At 36.6% G+C, this 16,373-nt stretch overlaps 1 protein-coding gene and 1 pseudogene across 4 annotated transcripts in view; both read right to left on the bottom strand.

The window, feature by feature from the left end:
* CCDC175 (coiled-coil domain containing 175) overlaps positions 1–16,373 on the bottom strand; it is a 96,634-nt gene that overhangs the window by 67,460 nt on the left and 12,801 nt on the right. For all 4 annotated transcript variants that reach the window (XM_072838771.1, XM_072838770.1, XM_072838774.1 and 1 more), the window contains exons 6-10: positions 15,317–15,439; positions 12,594–12,703; positions 9,027–9,108; positions 4,310–4,446; positions 2,007–2,117 (exon numbers count right to left, since the gene is read on the bottom strand). In XM_072838771.1, the coding sequence (XP_072694872.1) occupies positions 2,007–2,117; positions 4,310–4,446; positions 9,027–9,108; positions 12,594–12,703; positions 15,317–15,439 (563 nt within the window). The remainder of the gene's footprint in view (positions 1–2,006; positions 2,118–4,309; positions 4,447–9,026; positions 9,109–12,593; positions 12,704–15,316; positions 15,440–16,373) is intronic.
* On the bottom strand, positions 6,347–6,954 carry LOC140639410 (PAT complex subunit Asterix-like; annotated as a pseudogene).

Here is a 16,373-nt window from a genome sequence, read left to right on the forward strand (position 1 = left end):
TTTGATGCAATGTATAATTGCAAAAGCCAGTATCAATTTTTGTACTAGGGATAGGTAGTAATTAAGGATGGGAGATTTCCTTGTGAATCTAAGATGGATAGAAACATGAAGAGTCTAACACAGGTGTTAAAAGCCTTGATTATTTTTATTCCCTTTTTCCTATTAAGTGCTTCAGGTGCAGAAAAGTAAAACGTGACTTCACGTCTTTTGAAAAATAGAAATATTCGTAACTGAAACAGAATAGGTAAGGCTGTGAAACTAGAAACATAACTGTGTTCATGGTTTTTCCTCTGCTTGAATCATAGTGTGGGCTCTTGATTTCTTACCTCCATAAATCTATTATCCTCCCCTGGAACTGTAAGAATCTTCACAATTTGCCCCCAACCTCATTGATTTTATTTATATATTTAGTGTAATCCACAAAGGAGTTGAACTAATCTAAAATAATGCAACAATAATATAAAAGTCCTAAATGGAAACCAATATTGGGTCACAGATTTGGCTCTGAGCTTCCTGGTGACCAGAGCAATGATGACACAATAGTTGGTTATGGAAATCTGCATTATTCTTGTGGAATATAAGACCCCTATTCAAACCAATTCTATTTTCCTGCTCTTTTACAGGGAAGAGTTCATAATTTCCCTTCTGAAACCAACATGATAAATAGATGTTTAAATATGTTATTTCACAGTGCAAAGGACATGCAACCCACACATCCTGCTATGTTCTAGATTTCTTTTGGTACAGGTCAAATTTCAACACCACCTATATTAGTTCTATAAGCTAGTTACCCCACTGCCCTATATTCAAATAATAGAATATATTCAAATTATAAAAACGAAAACTATGCAAAACCCATTTGATCCAGTAATCCAACTTTTAGGACTTTATTATATAGAAATAGTTGTATAGTTAGACAGAGATATATATGTTAAAAGATGTGAACTTTTAAAAGTGCTTATAGTTTAGAAAACTCAAAAACAGGGATGCCTGGGTGGCTCAGTGGTTGAGCGTCTCCCTTCAGCTCAGGGCATGATCCCGAAGTCCTGGGATCAAGTCTTGCATCAGGCTCCCTGCAGGGAGCCTAACCCCTCCCTCTGCCTATGTCTGCCTCTCTGTGTGTGTCTCTCATGAATAAATAAGTAAAATCTTTAAATAAAAAAACCCTCAAAAACAACAGTCCATAAGTAGGGCACTGGTTAAATAAAACATAGCATAATAGAGAAATATTATACAGTTCAAGAAAGAATGAGGAAGGAGGTCGGATATATAGGAATTTTGTCTTCTTCTGAAATAGTTTTAAAATCAACAGATAAGTATAAAAATTAATACAAGGAATTCCCATGTATACCTTTCACCAACTTCTCCAAATGTTATCATTTACCATATTTGTTTTATCATTTTCCCAGATGTCTTTTCCAGCTTTTTATTAAGATATCATTGAAATATAATATTGTGTAAGTTACCCGAATGTAAGTGGAAAAATACCAGTTATAGAAAAGTACAATCCCATTTTTGGATGTACAAGCACACTGCTATATGAAAAGCATGCTTAGCAGAGTGTTAACAGTGAGATCTCAGGGAGGGGAAAGATGGAGATTAGGATAACTTTTACTCTTCTAAGTTACACATTTCTATATTTGAATTTTAAAATCAGGTGCAAGCATTACGTTTTTAATCAGAAAAATTAAAATTAAAAATCAAGGTGATTTAGAGTGGCCAAAATGAACACCGTAGGGGTATGATAATGTTTGGGCACATTCTTGTTAGTAGAATCCTACTGGGTCCACTTCTCATGTCCAGCAGCTTGTGTGGAACTCAGGACCTGCCTCTCCTTTCAACAGTAGATTCAATGATAATGACTCCCCTAGACTGTAAAAGAGAGACTGCGAATTGAAAGCCTCCTTTCCTATAGGATATCAGACATTGTCAGATCTATTGTTACCATATATTAAAAAATAAATGCAGAGAAGCTGAAGATGAAGTTTCAAAGACAGTAAACATACTGAAGAAGATCATGGAGCGTGACAAGTCCTTCTTCCATATTTTTGACGTCTACTTTTCTTTGTGACAGGAAGTTTTCTTTCTGAGTAATAAATGTCAGTTGTTTCTGATTTCTACCATGAAAAGAAACAAAGTTATCATATGTTGAAGGGTAAAATCATCATTTTTCACTCCTCAACAAGAAAGGATATATAATTGCAAATAAGAATGTAGAAAAGGTTGGAAAGTTCAACTCAAACTATTTACCAAACAAATTAGTAAAAATAGAAACAAAATCTTTTTGTTGGTGGTGGCTCAATATAAACTTACGAAAATCTCCACACCATGGAAAGAGCATTAATTTTAATAGCAACCATAAAACCACAAGAAGAGATCTATAGCACTCCATCCCTCAGAGTGTGTGTGGGGGGTGTCTCTTTTCATGCATTTATCAATTCAACGTGTTCTTTTGTGAAAAGTGAAGGAGTCCATCAGACCAACTTTTAAATACTGGCTTACCTCTTTCTAACAGTGTGACCTCAAAAAGAAACTCTGCCTGGGGATGAGCCTCAGTTTCTCCATTCATAAAATAGGGATCACAATGCCTATATGTCACCAGGTATAAGGATTAAATGAGATGTAAAGTGCTTAAGCAGTGTGTGTCATGGCACCCATGAGGCATTTTATAAAAAGTGGTTATATTTTGTCTCCAGTTTGCAGAGAGAATAATGACAAGTGTACAGTTTTGTTCGAGGTCACATTTTCCAGACATTGATAGAAACATTCCTATAACAGAAAGTGCTTTATATAAACATCTTCTTCAAAATTGCTATGGACTGAATTGTGTCATCCACAAATTTATAATGTTGAAGCCCTAATAGCCAGTGTGATGGTATTTGAGGAGGGGGCTTTTCCCAAGTTATCAGGTCGCTTGTTTAGATGAGGTCATGACAGGGAGGCCCCTCATAAGAAGACACACAGAGAGCTTGTTCTCTCCCTCTCTCTACCATGAAAAAAAATGCAAGAAGGCAGCCATGTGCAAACCAGGAGAAGGGGCTCTTACCAGAATCTGACCATACAGGCACCCTAATCTCAAACACCCAGCTTCTGGAACTGAGAAATCAATCTCTATTGTTTAAACCACTGATTCTATGGTGTTTAGTTATGGCAGCCCAAGCTGATGACAAAAATCATTAATGATAGTAAATGGTTTAGTGTTACACTGATTTGTCATCAGCACATTTTATGATTAAAACTGGTCACTTAATATTGATCTGAGGAAAATTTCTGTCTAAATAACTACTAACAACAGATTCTCAGTAGACTGTGCAATTGCATGAGATACTATGATCACAGCAACTCTCTGCAGCTCAAATGCTGCACTGACTGTAAACTCATTTTCACAACAGTGAGTCTGGACACTGTAATTACACTTCCCTTTGGTCTAACTTTATGTGTAGGAATGAATCATTTCTATAATTCATGCTTCCAAGATGTTATTCTGTGCTCATTAACAAAATATTGGTGAATGCCCACTGCCTGCTAAGCAATGTACGAGGGAATATAGCATGGAATAAGGCAAAACAATGGTTCATAGTTGAGAGGGACAGAGAGATTTGTGCCCCGCTGATTACAGTGCAGTGTCTGATGGAACAGAATGGCATCAGAGGGGATGTTTCAGAAGGATCATTCTGGTGGAAGGGAGAGGAACAAATGAAGGGTGGTAAGCAGAAAGTGGGAAGAACTTTTGAGGGACAAGCCAGAGCAAGGAAGCTGAAAGAGGTGACAAGAATGGAGTTGGAGAGGAAAATGGGATATATCTGAGAAATATCTGGGAGGTGGAATTGACAAGCATTGACAAGCCTTGGCTTTTGCATAGAGTCTGATGAGTAGTAAAAGATAGGAATTTCCTTGAATGATTTTCCAGTCTCTGGGTTAGGGGATTGTGTCAATAACCAAAGCGTTGTCTGAGATGGGGAATAGAGGTGCAGAGCCAGTTTCTGATGAAGGTGGATCTCACAGTTTCCCTAGACAGTTAATGGGGTAGAAGCAGGATTATTTTTTTTCAAGAATCTGATTTATGAGTAAATATAATGCACATGGTATTTATGGATTTGATCTGATCCATAGGAGGAAAGCATTACCCAGTATATATAGAGGCAGAATAGGAGTATGTCTATTTATTTGAGGGAAATAATACTTCACTGTTGTCAACATATTTGAAAACTAGGATATGCTTAAGCATAGAGTCGCCATTTGATGCCAGGGAAAGCACCCCATAGCTACGACATGTCGATTCATGTACAGATCATGGATAGAAACATACTCCACGTAAATTTTCTGTTTCTGCATAAAAAGTTTATCCTCCTCACTTAAGACAATCTTATATTGTCTGGTAAGAGTATGCAGTTTCCCCTGTAGATCTTTGTTCTCCAAACGATTTTTGTGTAGTTTTTCAGCCATCTAGAAAAAAACAAAGTAGAGGACTTGCTTCACATTTCCTTGGATGGGAATCAGTCATGTGGACAACTCTAGAGCACTGGGTATATTACCTAGTACAGTATGACTATACCATAAATATTAAGGGATTTAATTCTATATCAAATATGCAATTTGCCTTTTGGGACCTCTTCTATAAATTATGGCAAAAGTGTAGAAAGGTAGTAAACACGGATGCAGAAACCACAGAGTAAAAATTCATATTGAAATAAGAATTGGGGGGGAGCACATGGGTGGCTCAGTTAAGCATCTACCCTCAGCTCAGGTCATGATCCTGGGGTTCTGGAATCGAGCCCCACATGGGGCTCCCACTCCCCATCCTCCCTCCCCCCATACTTGTGCTCTCTCTTGCTATGTCTCTATCTCTCACTCTCTCAAATAAATAAATAACATCTTAAAAAAAAGAAATAAGAATTGATATCAATAAATAAACTGAGATCATTCTGCAGGATCTGTTATGCCCTACCCTAGGGAAAAGAAAATATAACACCAACAGGAGCTCTGGCTCAAAACTATGGCTGCCTCCCATTAAATATTTCTATTCAAGGACAAAAATAGTACTCATTAGTGAACTTTGTACTTAAGATATCTCTATTGAATTGCTTCAAATGAGATTAGGTTTAGTACGAGTGATGGGCTGAGTAATCAAAATAACACACTGGCTGAGGATTGCTAAAATAGCTGGATAAAGAAAAATAACTTAGAAGTGATGGATAGCTAAGAAAATAATGAAGAATTCTTAAAGAAATTGAGAATCCATAGTAGTAAATCTAGCACTGAAAACTCCTTTCACTCTGAGGACATTTACTGATATGGAAGAAGCCATTTGGAAACAAGATTTTAGTTCTCTTACCTGATAAGAGGGACAGAAATCAATACTTAAAGCTCATCCAGGTATTGAGTCTGATAAACGTTCCAACACTTTCGTCTAGGATCCCAAAAAGCTTCATACTCTGGAGAAGTGTAAGTTGGAAGCTAACAAGCCATGGTCCAGGCTGATTTCTATCACCAGGGAACCTAAAGGTGCATGAAGGTGGTGGTTTGGGATGGGTAACACCTCAGCCAACTGATGGAAGTGAATGAAAGTCTGTTCCTGAGGAAGATCTGATTGATCATCCTCAGCTTCAAATTGCTTCTATAAACATTTTTTAAAATACATGTCTGGTGTACAGTTTTCTACCAGGAACAGAAGGAAATAAGACAACATGAACAAAAATTGACAGAAACAACAGACTGCAGAAACAAACCTATTAAAACAACCAAGAGTGAATGGAATTAGATACTGAACTATATAAATACTGTGCTTACTATAATCGAAGAAATATTAGACATACTTGATAATTACAGTGAGGAACTAAAAAGAGTGAAGAATGACAAAGCAAATTTGAAAATTACCAATTAAAAAACTCAATAACCAAAATTTAAGAGCTGAAACAAGACCATTCTGCCCAGAATACAGCAGGGAGAGACAAAAGGTAGAAAACACAGGAGAGAGGGTAAAATACATAGAGGAAATGTATATTGCTGCAAATAACAGACACATATAATCGGGAATTTCAGAAGAAGAGGAAAAAGAGTGAAATATGTGAATAGATAATCACTAAGAATTTTGTACAACTTATAAAAGTAAGAAATTCATGAATTTAAGACGCCCAGTGAATCCCATCCAGAAGAAATAAAAAAGAAAACATGGACATATCATAGTGAAACAGAACAACTAATTAAAGGGAACAAAGAAGACCTAAGGAAATGAGGTACACCATGTTCATGGATTGGAAGCCTCGATATTGTAAGAATCTGACATTTTCCCCATACTTTTTTTTTTTTCAGAATGCAAAATTTTATTATTAACTGGTTTCAACAACAAAAAAGATGAGTAGATACAAGTAGAAACATAGACAGCATCTCCCCCAGCAGCAGGCAGGGTGGGGAAGGCAGGCAGGAGGGGTAGGCCTAAGGTATTCCCCTCTGCCCAGCAGAAGTAGAATCCCAGGGAAAGGGTCAGGTTCCCTCCATCCAGCTGCAAGCCGGGAGACTACCTCATTCAGGGGAGCCCAGGACAACAGCTGAGGGTGGAGGCTGAGCAGCCAGGGGCCAGGCCTGGGGGAAGGTGTAGAGAGAAGTCCTAGGCTGACATCACCAGGGGGATGTCATGGGCTGAGGGTTCTGCAGATATGACATGACCACAGCAGAGATGGACAGCATGAAGGTACTCATCATTGGTTAAGTGTCCTCAGAACTCAGGGAGTTGGCAAAGCTTATGAAGGAGCAGTAGATGGCCACCCACGCACACCACTTCAGCTTGAGCATGAGGCCACACATGCTGAAGATCATGCCGAGCAGGTTCATGTAGTCCGGCGTTGGGTCGTCCAAGGCTGGGATACACTCGCTCGGTGGGGGCTTGTACCTGAGCACTTTGTTCGGCCTTCGCTGGTCCAACATATTGTTAGTGGACATGGCATGTCGGAGCTCCCCATACTTTTCTATAGATATAATGCAACCCCAATAAAAAATGCAAACAGGTTCTTTGGCACGACTGACAGACTGATAGAAATTCAAAGGGCCAAGAATAGTAGAAGCAATCTTGAAGAATAAAGTTGGGTTTATACTACTAACTACAAAGGCTATTGTTAAAGCTGCTAATTAAGTCTGGTTTTAACGTGAGGAGAGATGAGTCCAAAGGAACATAATAGAGAGTCCACAGATCTACACACATATTTATGATGTATTTATGGTCTACACTTGATTTATGACAAACATGCCATTACAATATAGTAACAGGTAAAGACAATCTTTTCATTAAGTGGTGATACTTAACTGGACAACCTTATGGAAAAATATGAATCTTCACCACCATCTCTCAGTGTACAGACACACACACACACACACACACAAATATGCACACACAGATTCCAGATGGCTTGTAGTCCTAAATTTGAAAGGTCAAACAATAAAACATCTAGAAGATTGTGAAAGAAGAGTGTCTTCATGACATAGAACATAAAAACCAAAAAGGAAAAGATCGATAAACTGGATTCATTACAACTAATAAATTACATCCATCAAAAGATAGATATGTACATAAAGATTACACATTTACAGTGTATGTACTGTTCTGTAAATGTGTAATATTTATAATAAAAAGATTATCTTAATAAAAAGATAAAAATAAAGTTACAATAGAATTTCATGTCGTCACTGAACTTGCCTCTTACACTTCATGAGAATTAAGATTGGCTGCCACCAAGAGTCCAGTGGAATAATAAATGGGTCAAAGACCCAATCCTTTTGAAGCAGTCATTGATTTGTACTCACAGAATTTGGATGAAGGCTATGGATTAAGGGGCAACCCTCCTTTGCATTTGCCCCTTTGGGCAAGTAAGCCATGCCAGTGTAGGGGTCCTGGATTTTCCAGTCAGTCAAGGGGCTATAACCCATGGAGTTATCATTTGAAGCCTGCCTAAAGCCTGCCTAGCAGCTCCTACAATAGGTAATAAATGGAAAGTAAAAAGAGATCCTTTGTCTTGAGAATGAAAGACAACTTTAAAAATCAACCAGCCAGCCAAGCAACCAACCAACCCTGTCTAGTTTCTGTCTTTCAGTATCTTTACAACTGAAAGAATCAGAATAGATCTAATCTGGAGAGAAGCCATCCCTAATGCTATTAACTTATAACCAAAAATGGAAAGAATTTAATTGGCTCAAATCACTCTTCTGGGAGAGATCTGCCTTGTACTGTTTTATATTCTATTTGTCACACAATAACAATAGCATGAACTGTTACTTATTTAACTAAGACCCTTTTGTTGGACGTTAATTGTATCTCTCCTCTACTTTTTCAACTATAATAATGAATGCTTTACTGAATACCTTGTAAATAAAAGTTGGTTTACACCATAATTACATACTTATATTTCTTTCAACCTAAGATTCAAAGTGTCCAGAGAATTCTTTCAGAGGCTAAATCTGACTCAAATATTTCGCTACATCACTAAGTATAGTATGGGTTGATAGGCTTTACAGGTACCACAACAAAAAGAAGGTCCCATTATTAAAAAATGATAATTCACATGAAAAACATCCATTGGTCTACATATTTCTAATGTAAAATAAGCACAACTACATGACAAGTTACCAAACAAGTGATTCATCTTCACATAGATAACATTTGCTCTTTCACATATTTTTAAAAAATATTTATTTATTTGAGATAGTGAGAGAGAGCATGGGCAAGGGGAGAGGGAGAAGCAGGCTTCCCACCGAACAGGAAGCCTGATGTGAGGCTCGATCCCAGGACCCTGGGATCATGACCTGAGCTGAAGGCAGACACTTAACTGACTGAGCCACCCAGGCACCCCAGTCTTTCACATATTTAAAATACTTTGGGAGGGGATAAAATCTTTAAATCAATTACTGTGAATGATCATGATTATTACTGAATCATGAAAAATCTACTTTGGGAACGTTTTACATTTCTCAAATATATTTAAAATATTAACTAAAAATGAATTATAATCTAAAAGTCATAATTTCCATCTTCCTACCTGTGTTATCTTTTGTAAAAGTTCACCTTTTTCAAAACCAGATGACTCTTCCAGTTTTTCTTTGGTACTTACAAAAAATTGTCTATGGTCAAAGGAAATCAGATTAATATTAGGTCATGTTTTCTAGCAAAGTCACAATTACTTATGACACCAGAAACTTCCAGTCCCCAACTTCCTATGCAACATTCTTATTGATATGTTCATTAAAATAAGCAAAATATTTTACTCTTTTGATGAATTAATACTTTATTCATTAAAAAGCAATTATTCAATGCCTATACTCCGCAGGTATTATAGGTAATAGAGATATAGTGCAGGCAAAGTCCCTACCCTCATGGAAATTTCACTCTAGTGAAGTAATCAGAATATAAGCAAGTCATAAAAAAATAATAAATTTCAGATAGTTTTAAGTGCTTTATTTTATTTTCAGATAGTGTTAAGTTCTCTAAAGAATACAAAGTAGGGTCAAGGATAGAGAAATCCTGAAATTCAGATAGGTGGTAAGCGAAGGCCTCTTGAGATGACTTGTGAAGAACTGAATGACTGAGAAGCCAGAGAAGTAAAGATCAGAAGAAAGAACTTTCCATGTAGAAGGTACAGCCAGTGATAATATTCTCAGGCAGGAACAAGTTTTATATACTTGATGAGGAGAGGATTATGAGAAGGCTGGAGAAGTAGACAGAGTAGATCATGTAGGGTCTTCGGGACAAAGTAGAAGTTTAGGTTTTATTGTAAAGAGAACCAGGGGAAGATTTTATTTTAAGCAAAGAAGAGAGATGAACTGATTTCCATCCTGTAAAGATGACACTGGCTACTTAGCAGAGAATGACAACGGTACAGGAAGACAGACTATTTAGAAAGCTATGGCAGTGGTCCAGAAGAGAGAATGTTGGCTCAAACTAATGTAGTGGTGGAGGTAATATGAAAATACTGGATTCCGGATATATTTTGAAGATAACAAGACATACTTTGGGGTTTGGCTGGAATTGGCTGGAATTGAGTTGAGTTAGGGCTAGGTTAGTTGGTTAGTTGGATTAGGGTTAGGTAGTGAGGAAATAGGAATGGTGGATGACTCCCAGGTTTTCAGCTGGAGTAACTAGGTAAATGACAAGATGGAAGACTGAGGGAAGAACTGTTTAAATGAAATGGGAAGTTAAGAGTTCTGTTTAGGACATGTTATATTTGAGATATCTAACAGATATCCTCCAAATGGAGAGAACAAATAAGCTGTAGAGTACATGCATTTACTATGCAGTACTGGATATATAAATTTGGGAGTCACTGGGGTACAGAAGGTATATAAAGCTGTAAGACTGGATGAAATAATATATGGAGGATGTGAATAGAGAAGGGCTAGGAACTCTAAAATTTAGAGTCAGAAAGAAGAATTAGGACAAATAAAGGATCCTGAGAAGGAGAAGTATAATGAGTGACATAAGAGAATATGATGTCTGGAAGGCCACGTGAATAAAGTATTTCAAGAAAGTGGAAATATGTTACATTCCATTAGGAATTCAAGAAGTTTAAGAAATAGACTAGATCATTAAAGTTTGGCAGGATGAAAGTCATTGGCAATCATGGCAATTTTGGAATCATTTCAATAAGCATCTGTAATTTTCATAGCCTTCTGCATTGCAATGGCAAGTATATGCTTTGGGTCACCAATTGGATGTTATTTATCTGTAAGATTTAGCTTCCAACCCCCTGTTTCCTATGTCCTGAAAACCAGCTGAATGGCAAAGAGAGGCCATACCCATTTAGAAAGGTAGGCAACATCTGCCTTTATTATGCAAACACATCATGTTGGACATCAATAATAATAATGAACAAGGTTTAGACTATCAGTGCCTCCTGTGGACTCATGGAACATTTGAGGTCCACATAAAGAATGTAAATCCATGGTTGAGTGACTTGTTTTTCCTCGATATTTAGACCTCAAAATATGTAACAAGCTTGCAAATTAAAAGGTTCGTGGAAGAAAGACGAAAGTTTATGGAGAAATAGGAAGATGAACATGTGCAAATTATTTTAGTTTCTTATATAATTTATTCTTAAAGAATCTTGTAAACAATTATAAAACAACACTGTGTGACTCTTCAAATCTACCAACCAAGATTTATGTGACTTTTCCCACCTCCATAGATAGAGAAAATGAACTAAAAGAGAAAATAAAAAGAGTGTAAGAATTTTCTTTAATTTGCTTGGTAAGAAAGAGGAAAAAGTATACTTTTATTAATAACAAGGCAAGGGTAAACTAAAACTTCAACCACCAAATTAATCGAGTGCAATTTTCCTCAGGGAGATTCCATATGAATGAAAACTCTTGAAGAGCTGGGATTAAAAAAAAAAAAAAAAGACGTGCCATTAAAAATAGATCAGTGAATCCTGCTTTCTTGAATATGTATTTAAAATTAGCTAACATGAAGACTGCTTTTAAATAAAACTTCATTAATGTAGCAAGGTTTTTAATCATAACTCCTAGAAATAATTTAAGAGCTAATTGGTATCTTCCTTCATGATTATTCGCTAGTGTTTCTTTAAAATATGTATGAACTAAAACTGTTGAATCACTTTCAAAGAAAAAGATTTTTTTATTCTGAGTTTTAATTGTAGTATTACTTGAGCTTTTATACTTATAAATCTGGTACTAAGCATAAAGGTGGCAGGATGATGGTAGAACTGCACTGTATTGTGCAAGTGCTTTTTAGAAGATATAATTTTAATCACAATACATTTAATCCTATGTAGGAATAAGCCATATTATAACAAGATTCCACATATGAAGTTACTTGCCTTTTGGGGAATCTACTCAAGTCCAAAACTTGTCTTTTAAGCTGTCATCAGAACCTGACGGTAGGCCTGGAAGCCATATTTGTACTATAAGACCTCGTTTACTGGTCAGAGCTGGGCCAAACACATTCTGATGAGAAATCTGGGAGTTCTTCTGGGAGAAGTCTGTGGGTCAATCTCTAAAGATAGGTAGACCTGAGACAGGTAAACTCAGAGCGTTTGGAATGGCCATGTTTAGCCATGGGCTCATCAAGGATAGAACACTATATGTAGATAAAGACAAAATGAAACATGGTCCCCAAAATGAAGCAGAGACTGTGTGCTTTGGGATGGAAAGATTTCCTCAAGTTTAAGGTTCCAGTCCCATGGGTAAAAGTTTTGCCATGAAACTTCCTTGTATTTTCTCAATAAGTTCTGTAAGTCTCCCTTGACTAAGAACAACTGTCAGAACAAGGGTAGGTGAGCCCTAGGGGAGGTCCCACTAATGCCTTCCCCTGGTGGCATATGTGTTTGTAGGGAATCAGCAACTGAAGTGAGAATAATTCATTCCAAGAGTCCCTCCCTTGCCTACCATGACTGTCTCATCCTCAATTTTTTTCTCTTGATCATCTGAAAGACTGGTTAATTTCCAAACAAAGAGATGGTTTTATAAAGCTGACAATCACAACTTTTAGTAAATTAAGAGAATATTGTTTTCATCTAATATTAAATAATTTTTTTAAATGAAAAAATAGAACATCTAGAAATGCTTCAGAAAAAATAAAGTATCAAACTTACATTTTATCCTCCAATATCTTACAGGATTTCTTCGATTCTTTGACCTCTTGTTCCCAAAGTCTTATTGATTCTTGTAGTCGTGCTATCTCTAAATTGTGATCACTAAGAACCTATTGAAAATTCAACATAATTATGGAATTCAATGGTCACCAAATTATTCATGACAGTGTTTGATTCACTAAATATTTATGTATTACCCATTCAACTTTTACATTGAAATATCCTTTAGCTAAAATAAAATGTAATCACTAAAATTGTTTCTTCATAAAACAAACCTGTGTAGAAATGATCCTGAAATCATCAGAAAGAACCCCAAAATTTTGGGGAGAGCACAATCAAATATAGTAGCAAGAATGTGAAAACTATAAACAACTTTCAAGACATGAATTCATTTTGGCTACATTTAAAAAAAAATCTAAACACTGTATTTTCATAATCATCTTCAAAATATTCTAGGATAATAGAAGTATTATAAAATAGAAGTATTATAAAAAAGTAAAAACAAATTACCTTGAGAAATATGATAGTGTTGGAGAGAATTTTTCTAAATATTTAATCAGTATTTTGGAAATGCAACAGTTGGGTACTGTGATAAAATGTCAACGTGATTTAAAATAATGAAGTATAAATGGAGAAAATTCATAATGAAACATATTTTTACAATGCAGTTTTAGAATAAAGAGAAGGAAAGGAAGGCACAGGCTCCTGGGTAGCTCAGTTGGTTAAAGCTTCTGGCTCTTGATCTCAGCTCAGGTTTTGATCTCAGGGTCATGAGTTCAAGCCCTATGTTGGGCTCCATGCTGGGCATGGAGCTTACTTAAGAAAAAAAAAAAAAAAGGACAGGAGGCAAACCTATTTATAGAGCCCTGGGTCTGCATTTCAGCTGTGAGGGAGAATAGAGGGAAGAGAGAGCTGATCAGACAAATTTCTCTGCTCCCTGGCATGGAGTCACCACAGGCAGATTGTGCAATGCTATCTAATCCTGCACATCAATGTGGAGCCAGAGAAACACCTGTGGGGAGGCACCAAGGTGCTCTTCTTATTAGGTGAGACAGGTGGCTGAAAGCTCCCCCCCCAACTATTTCTTCCTTGAAAGCACCCACATGCCTCCACTTCTGGGTCATAACTAGTTTCAGAGTTAGCGCTCAGCTAAAAGCCTTACTGGTATGACCTCATTTGAGCTCCAGCCCTTTGAAATAGGCAATGTGATTACCCCATTTTATGAGTGAGGAAACTTCAGGTTGGTAGAGTTAAAAAATTGAACCCCAGGTCTCTGTGACCTTCGAGTTCCTGCTTTAAACACTATTGTTGGGATGGGACGCCTGGGTGGCTCAGCAGTTGAGCACCTGCCTTCAGCCCCAGGGCGTGATCCTGACTGCAGGGAGCCTGCCTCTCTCTCTCTCTCTCTCTCTCTCTGCCTATGTCTCTGCCTCTCTGTGTCTCTCATGAATAAGTAAATAAAAATCTTAAAAAAATTGTTAAAAAGTAAATAAACACTATTGTCCACTGGTAAGGGATGTGGTGGTCAGGTTGGCTTGTGGGAGGTGGCAAGGACACTGGAGGTGAGTGTATCCCTGTCACCTTCCAGCCTTGTGTGCTTTGATCTTAGAGATCTCTGCCTTACAGGTTAAGGAATATGTACGGTATCTTCCCAAGCTGGGTTGGTGGCGTACCTGACTTCTGATTTATGAGGCCCAAACTAGAGATATGAATTTAAGCCAGTAGATAAAGTTTATGTGATAAAACTCCTATGTTCTTTGAGCCTCCTTACTATACGGATATTTAAAAAGCAGATAATGATCTTTCTAAAGGCACATATTGGGTAAAAATTTTGATTCTGCTCATGTTCTGTAACGGGATATAATAGACATGCTGTAACTAGGATATCAGAACTGCCTTATAAAACGTATAATATAATTCACTGAATATTCTGATTAGAAGTGTGAGGTTTCTGGTAAGAAACATGATGACTGTTGCCCCATATAGTTTTACATGTAATTCTCAATACAGACAGAATATACTAAAGATTCGTTAATTCAACTCATTGTGATAGAGGATTAATAGGTGTTTCTGTTCTAATTAATACAGAAATGGTATTATCATTAACCTCTCCTACTAAAGTCACCTCTGTAAGCTTCCCTTTTCTTATCTTTGAAATAAGGATAATCCTCACAAAATATTTATGAGTGCTGGCTTTCAATCAATGCTATCAATTTTAAAAAATAGAAGCACAGAGCCCTGAAGTATTTGCTGATTCAAACAAATAGTCCCCTTTCCATATCAATGCTCCTGTAGCCAATATAATTGAAGAGCCTAAACTGTTTTATTATCACACATTCAGAAATAAGGAATTTGCCTCTGGTTATTCATTTTGGAATGTATAAGAAAGCAATCTCATGGAGATATTACATATGGTTCTGAATGCATTTGGTCAGTTCTGAGTGCAATTTAAAAATTCATTTTATAGTATTTTGGTCCATTGAATGCAATCTGTACCTAAGGCATTTCAAACTTCGTCCCTCTGACCATATTCCCAATGATGAAAACACAGTTGCATTATAACACTTTAAACAAAGTGTCAGAAAATGTTAACATGTCAAAAACATTCTCTAAGAATGGCCTGAAGATGAATTAAAATTAGCTCCTTTAAAAGTACCTGCCATTGGTTATATTTAAGGCAGTGTATATCTAGACAGGCTTGAAAACACATCCTTTACTCTTACCACTGTGGTGGTCGTAACTGTTTCCTTCATTTTTGACACTTTAACTTTTAATGTATCCAATTCTTTCTTCTTTTTATAAGTCTCCTTTCTCTTAAGTTCACAGAATTTTTTATATTCCTCAATCTGTAGTGATAAACCAATCAAAAAACTTATGAGAAAAACAAAGTTTAGGAAATCTTTTTATTTTGTCAGCTTAATTCATATGTAATCTAAGTATACCACAGTCAGTCTATCAACAACAAAAACACAATCCCTCACCCCCAAACAGGGTTTGCTTGTTTTGTAGCATCACAGGAAAAATAGTGAACTACAAGGAACTGTAATTATAAATACTGAAATAGTAAATTTACAAGAGCAATAAAACAATGATCATTAATAGCAAATTCTAAAAGCAACTGCTGTTGTAGCAATTTCCTGGTAAAGCACCACTGCAACAGCTACTAGATTTACAATATACTAATAAGATCAGGAAATTTTTAAAAAAATGATGAATAATCTGGACATCAAAAATCACTTTTTTTTTTTGACAGGAAAGAAAACAGACTAAAAACAGAGTAAATAAAATTACTGAAGACTGGGCAGCTCACAATCTTGGACAACTTAACATTCTGCCAAGATTAAACATGTTCTGATAACTTGTCAGACCCCATGAAGTGAGTCATCCTCTTATCAAATTCAAACACATCAATGCATTTGGCCAAATGAATGATCAAGAACAAAGTAACTGAGTAGTAAGGCCAGAGAAAGCATATTCAACTCTGTATTAAAGAGTTATGAAAATGTACATTTGGGTGGCTTTCTGTGAAAGCCATTGAACCCAAGCATCTTATGAATGAACATGACCTTTGTCGAGTATCTCAGCACCAGGGCATGGGTGCATGTGAGTGGAACTCTGTGATTGATAAATTTTGTTGAAAATTAGGATTCTGTGTTCATTCTTTGGCCAAAGACTTCTCCCAAGGTCTTGCAGTCACAGCACAATATTAGCAAAAGATATTTTGCTTTGTGTCAGGGGAGAGCTTACAATCAGAAGACTCTGACAGCTGTAATCATTTTC

Source organism: Canis lupus, chromosome 9, assembly GCF_048164855.1.
Source record: "Canis lupus baileyi chromosome 9, mCanLup2.hap1, whole genome shotgun sequence".
Taxonomy (NCBI): Eukaryota; Metazoa; Chordata; class Mammalia; order Carnivora; family Canidae; genus Canis; species Canis lupus.